General features: G+C 60.5%; 1 protein-coding gene across 1 annotated transcript; it reads right to left on the bottom strand.

Moving 5' to 3' along the window:
* Nucleotides 1–2,369: 2,369 nt before the first annotated feature.
* On the bottom strand, nucleotides 2,370–5,316 carry CBLN1 (cerebellin 1 precursor). The gene is made up of 3 exons (XM_066327887.1): nucleotides 4,796–5,316; nucleotides 4,485–4,604; nucleotides 2,370–3,333 (listed from the first exon to the last, which is right to left on the bottom strand). Exons 1-3 carry the CDS (start codon nucleotides 5,060–5,062, stop codon nucleotides 3,136–3,138), a joined length of 585 nt encoding a protein of 194 aa, XP_066183984.1. The 5' UTR covers nucleotides 5,063–5,316; the 3' UTR covers nucleotides 2,370–3,135.
* Nucleotides 5,317–6,443: the final 1,127 nt, after the last annotated feature.

The raw sequence follows: 6,443 nt of genomic DNA, 5'->3' as shown, positions 1-6,443 counted from the left end.
CGCTGACCACAGCCAGAGCCCCCACCCCGTCCAGCTCCGCCGCCTAAAACAGCACCTGTGTCCAGTTCCTTGGCCTTGGTCACCCCCTCGGGGCCCGTTCTCTCAGGACCCGCCCGCGGCCCTGCGGCTCACAGGACCCGGCGTCGCCAGGCAGGAAAGGAGCCTTGCCTCGCCCGCCCAGGTGCGGGCGGTTTCCAGGACGAGAACGGGCTCCGAGCAGGTGCAACCAGGTGCTCATTTAACATTTCCCCGCCATAAACAGGGGCCAAAGCACTGGCCACACGTAGAGATGCAAGCATGGGTGGGACGCGAAGGCCAGCGCTCTGTTCGCCCCGTCGGGCAGCGCCGGCCCCGGGAGGCTCGGCAGGGCAGGGATGGCTTCCCCCGGCCTCCCGCCGCGCCCTCCAGCCCGACCGGGGGGCACCTTCACGGCCTTCCTCTCCCTGCCCGCCGGGGGCGCCGCGATGGCAGAAAGGGGCTGTTTTTGAACACAACGCGTCTGCTGAAGTAAATCCCCGCCGCCCCTCGGACGCACGGCCCGCGCTCCGGACACCGCGGCCGGGGGCGCTCCGGGCCGAGCTGGGGCGGGGAGGCGGCGGGACCCGCCCGCCCCTCCAGGGAGCCGGGGCGGGGTCCCGGGCCAGGGCCCCCGCCCAGGACACCGGCAAGGGCTCCCCGGCCCGGCGGGGGTTCGGTGTGGCGGCGGCTTTACCTCCTCGGGCAGGACTCCCGGGCCACCGCGGGGCCTCCGGGCGGGCCCGAGGTGCGGGGCTCGCTGCGGGAGCATCGCTGAGCGGGCTGGGGGACTCGCTGCGCGGGAGCAGAGCGGACGAGGTTGTTTAAAGCAGCCACGGCGGCGTTTTGTAACAGCCGCAGAGAAGCGATTTGCTGCGATCGGAGTAATGTAATTTCCAGCTGCACAATATTAATGAGACGCTCAGAACCAGGGGAAAACTTTCAGCGGAAGGTGGCGGGTTTATTTGTTTCGCGTTAAGGGAGAGGAGGGAAAAGGAAAGAAACAAAAGACAAGCATCAGCATCATCAGCCCCCGCACCTGCGGCGCTCGCCGGGATCCCCCGCGGCGGGCCCAGCCGGGAGCTGCTGCCTGGTTCCGACGCCATGAGGGCACAGGGCCGCGTTCCTTTCTCTTATAACCTAGTAATTTTTGTTCCTTGCCCCCACCCGCTCCCTTTTTCTTTCCGCACTGCCCACTCCCCGCGGCCACGGGTGGCAAGGGCTCGGCTCGCCCTGGCCACGCCGCTCTGGAGGGAGGGCGCGGAGGGGGCACGGGCCGGCAGCGGGCGGGGGGGAGGCGGCGCGGTGTGAGGAGCTTCAGGGGAGAGTAATAAAGAGTCTCGCGTTGGGAGGGGAGCGCGCGGCCAGGGAATGCGACGTGCTGCTTGTCTTGAGCAGTTTGTAACTCCAGGTGAGCGCAGCCCGGCTGCCTTCCGTCATTACTCCGTCTTCACAAGTGCCAGTTGTTCCCTCGCACGGCTCCCGGCGAGCTGCTGGCCGGGTTTGAGGAGGGCCGGCCCGCGCCTCTCTGCTCCAGCGGGGCGCCGGGCACGACCTGGGCCAGGCGGCAACCGCGGGGCCAGAAGGCGTTTTGGCCGCTGCGCTACAGGGTGACGGAGGAGTAGGAGCTGACAGCAGGCTGGCGTATTCCACTTGGAGTCCAAGGGCCGCGGCCATCCCCGGCTCCGGCCGACCCCGCTCCCCACCGCCGCCCCTCGCGGAGCGCGTCCCCGCCCGCCCCGCTGGTCAGTTTCCCGGGCAGAACCTGTGAATAAAGCGAGAAGCGGTGCTTACTGTGCTCGTATTACTCCCCCTCACTTCTTGGAGCTCATTAAACTCCTTCCCGGGAGCCGCTGGCGCCGCAGCCGGGGCAGCCCCGCGCCTGCCGCCGCCGCGCCACGCACACAGCCCGGGGGTCGTTTCACCGATTTATTTCACGTTAAAGTTTAGATACAGTCGAAATCCTCGGTCCGCACCTTTTAATAAAAGTAGTAATCTCTTTGAGTACTGCAAAATTATAGCATTTATATCTTCAAAAGACGGTAAACAAATAATACCAGCGAATCAATAGTACCAGCCTCGAGTGCACATGGTCAGGTGGTTGTAGGCGGCCGTATAAAATGCGATCTGGTTTAGAGAATATAATACAGATTAAATGCTTTAAATAAGTGGATATCAGAGACGGCGTGAAACTTCCTCCCATGGACGGCTCCCCTCGGGCTGCCGGCACTGCCCGCGGGGCTCGGGAGCCGTGCGGGGGAGCTGCGGGCAGCGGGGGCCGCACCCCCCGAGCCGGCCCCACGGCAGCAGCCCCGGGACCCCGCCGAGCCTCCGCCTGCCTGCATTGAGAAACCTTATTTCTGGTTAAGAAAAATAAAAGTCCCATTTAAACTTTATTGAATTAAAGCAAAAATTAATTTTCAATATTCACACATATATTACAGAGTAATAGTAAAAGTTCAATATACTTCCTGGCGTTTAGTTGGGCCACGTTGTACAAGAGCAAAACAAGCATCAAAACATTTAGCAGCCTTAAATTTCACAATCACTCAGAATTACATAGAAATATTGAAATACTCTAGGTCAGCCTTGGCTGTGGATAGTTCTTCATGTAGAAATTTTTCCTTTTGCCAGCCAGTACACAGCAAGAATTGCATTTTCCCTTCCATCATGGCATCCATGTATTCAAAAAATACTTTGCTTTTTTCTTTTTTTAAAAGTTAAACTCAGAGAAAGAGTCAAGATTAACATGTTTTAAAAACAAAACTACAAAATATGCTGTAAAGGACAATGAAAATATCTAAAGTCTACTTGTGTGAGGCAGAAGCCATGGGGGAACAATGGTAGATTACACCAATGACACAGAGATGGGAACTAATTTTGTGGGAGGAGAGAGAAGAATATAAATGGGGGTTTGATCAATTATAGTGTCTCCCGCCTGTTGGCTGCAACACAACAAAAATAAGTAGTAATTCTTCAAAGCAGATGTACACAAACCTAAGCAGGATTAAGCTTCTTTAATATTTGAATGTAAAAAGTCTGCTGTCCATGACTCTTCAAACCCAGCTCTGACTTGGGAATTTGTAAGAGATTTCTCCCTTTCCTTGGATGAGAAGTGATTTAAAGCGGGAACACTAGAAATCCAGAGAATGTTGAATACTTCCAGCCTCCCATCAAGTTTCCTCTCTCCAGTTTTAGATAAGCTCTGTCTCCTTTCTCCATCTGAATCAGGACTCCATTGCTAGCAGCTTCTCGGGTCACATCTTGGTCCCCTGCAAAGGCAGAAATCACTGGCCACCCATTTAGCATCAAACTCACCTAAAGAGCAAGATAAAACAAAGCCCTCTGTCAATTAAAGTCAGACAATGACACCGCTGGGGCTCGCCTAACAGGCAAAATGCTTAGTTAAGGAAAGGCCTCTTTTGACAGCTGAAACTCCAGCCCCATAAAAAAGAAATACCAATCTAAACCCAGCTAAGGTATGTACTCCAAAGGAAGAAGTCTTTCACCACTGTTTTAGACCGACAACCACATCAAAACACCCGGTGCATATAAAGAAGAACATTGATCCTATTTTGGAGAATTTCAATAGGGTGCCTGTGTTTTCAGGCTATGAAAGGAGGTCTGCTTGTACTTATTGAAAGATGGCTTTATGCGAAACCTCAGAGACAGCGAGGAGCAGAGCCACAGCCGCCGGAGTCAGGGCCTTTGAAGTGTATTCAAGGGGTAGTTTTCCTTTGTTAGGCAGCAAAGACAATATGCCACAACACACTCAATAAGCTCTGCTAAGCTCGCGTTAATGATCCCGGGACTGCTGTACCCCACATTAAAAACACACTACCTGCCCAATCTAAAGGTGTTAAGCCACTTGCACCAGAACGGTGCTATATAGCTGTCTGTCCACCTTTGCAAAGTGCATCATTATGCAGTCAGATTTCCTGTCTTGATTATGCTACCTGGCTTCAGGCTGGTAATTTATTAACCCTACCTAGAGCAGCACCTGCATCAAACCCCATAGAAAAGGCAGGTACGTATAGGGTAGCTTCATAGGCATGCACAGATTCATTATCGTTTCCATGCCGTAGGCACCTCCTTGAACCCCAAATCCCTATGAAACCTTCTGCCACAGGAGGGTGATTGAGAAGCCCGCCAGGGGCCGCGGTTCCTACGGGCTCCGTGCAGGGATGCTCCCGCCAGCGCTCCGCGGCACGGGGCAGTCCGAGGGCCCGGACAAGCTGGGAGGGGGCGGCAGGCGGCCGGCCACGTCCCATCCCGGGACGGCTCATACGGACAGCGGCCGAGCGGAGGCCTGGCGGGGCTCCACGGCCCCTTGGGCACCCTCGAGCAGAGAGACTCGCCGCAGGTCTGCGCTCCCGCGGCGGCCCACGGGCACGTCCCGACCCGCCGCCCGCACCGCCCGCCCCTTCCCGCGGTGCCCGCGGAGCCCGGCGACGGCGCTCGGGGCTGACCTGGATGGTTTGCCTGTTGTACACTTTCACCACGTGAAAATTGAAACTGTAAATCCCTTTCCTGGGCGCGATGAAAGTGCTCCGCTCCGAGTCGAAGTTGCTGCCGATATTCACTAGTACCTGTACGGGAAGGGCACGGTCAGCACCAACGCGGGGCCGCTGCCGCCCAGCCGCGCTGCCCCCGGCCCCCAGCGCCCCCCTCCCGCGGGCAGGGCCCTGCGGCCCCGGCCCGGCCCGGCAACTTCTCCCGCGGCGGCGCGCCCCGAGCCCCGCCGCCCCGGAGCGCCCGAGCCCCGCCGCGCCCGCCCCACCTGGTCGAAGTAGATGATCATGGTGCGGTTGCTCATCTCGGAGGGCTCGTGGTTGGTGCTACGGATGGCGGAGAAGGCGACCTTGGCGCTGCCGGAGCGCACGGAGATGCCGAGCGCCGTGCCCGTGGGGTCGGAGGTGGGGTTGGAGTCGCACACCACGAGGCACTTGCCCTCCAGCACGATGGGCTCCGTCTCGTTCTGCCCGCACGCCACCCACGCCGCGCCCAGCAGCAGCCCCAGCCCCAGCCCCAGCCCCGGGCCCCGCATGGCGCCGCGCTCCCTTCGCTCCGCGCCGGGCGGCACCGTCCGGGCTCCGCTCCGCTCGCTTCCCTGCCCCGCCGCGCTCAGAGCGGGGCCGAGCGCGCCCCGCCGGGTGGGAAGCGGCCGCGAGGAGGCACGGCAGCGCCGGCACACATAGCGCGGCGCGGAGCGCTGCGGTGCGGAGCGGGGCCCGAGCGGTTCGGAGCGGAGCGGAGCCGCCCGCCGCGCCGAGCGGGGGCTGAGGGAGGCGGCGGGAGGCGGCGGCGCTGCCGGGGCTGCCGGCGAGCACAAAGACGGCGCGGGGCGCGGCCCCGCCTCCCCACCGGCCCCGCGCTGGCGTCAGCGCCCCGCGCCCGCCTCCGCCGCGCCCGGCCCAACCGGCGCCCGCCGCGCGCCGCCGCCGCCAATGGCCGCGCAGTCCGCCTGCCGCCGCCCGCCGCCGCCGCTTTTGTGGGGCGGCGCGGCCGCGGGCGCGGGAGCAGGTGCCCGGCAGCCGCCCGCTCCGCACCGCGCCGCGTAGGTAGGAGCGCCGGGGCGCGGAGGCACCGCGCGGGGCTGAGGCGGGGCGGGGCTGGAGAGCTCCCGCGGAGCAGCTCGGAGCGGCCGTCGGGCAAAGCCGCGCTGAGGGCCCGTGGGGCGGAGCGGGGCCGCGGCTTTCCGCGGTGCAGCAGGGCGAGGCGGGCGGGAAGGGAGCGGGCTGCTGGCGGGGCAGAGGCCTGCCGCCGCCTCCGAGCAGCCAGAGCATCACCGGCCGTGACCCCACGCCCCTCCCGCCGGAGATCGCACCGAGGGACGGCATGCCGCGGGTCCCCCTCTCAGGAGTGTCCAAGCTCCGCTGTCTTCTTCAGCCGCCTCGTTCGCATCCCGGGAAGGAACAAACCGCAAGGCTTCCTGAGCAAGAAACTCCGAGAGCGTCTCGAGCCTTTCCTGGCCGGCAGAGCGCCCCGCTGGCAGGGACAGCCCCTCTCCGGGCCATGGGACCAGCGCGGAGCGCGCCTTCAGGGTCGGCGTTGTCTCCTAAAGTGCAAAGATTGCTTTGTCTCGGTGGACGTCTGACTTCTGTTCGTTCTGGATCTGCTGTTTAAAAAACATCGCCCGGGATTGTAAATGAAGAGATTAGAAACAAACGACTGGAACAGAGTTATTTTCTAACTGGCAGATCTGTTTACAAAATTAAACTTCAGAGATAAAAAACTTTTATGGAGTTTGTAGCGTCTTCTCTGGGAAACTGAATGTCATCCAAAACTGGGCTCCAGTGCAAATCATTATGAATTTTGGTAACGGCTTTACTTTATTTTATTGTGCTGCTCCGATTGTGTGATTCATAAGATTTTCTTTTTTTACTTGGGAAAGTGATCTTTCTCTCTGAAAACTGCCATAAATAAAA

This window comes from Sylvia atricapilla, chromosome 12 (genome assembly GCF_009819655.1).
Source record: "Sylvia atricapilla isolate bSylAtr1 chromosome 12, bSylAtr1.pri, whole genome shotgun sequence".
Lineage (NCBI taxonomy): Eukaryota > Metazoa > Chordata > Aves > Passeriformes > Sylviidae > Sylvia > Sylvia atricapilla.
Note: the sequence above shows the minus strand (reverse complement) of the source record. Positions and strands in the feature narration are given on the sequence as shown.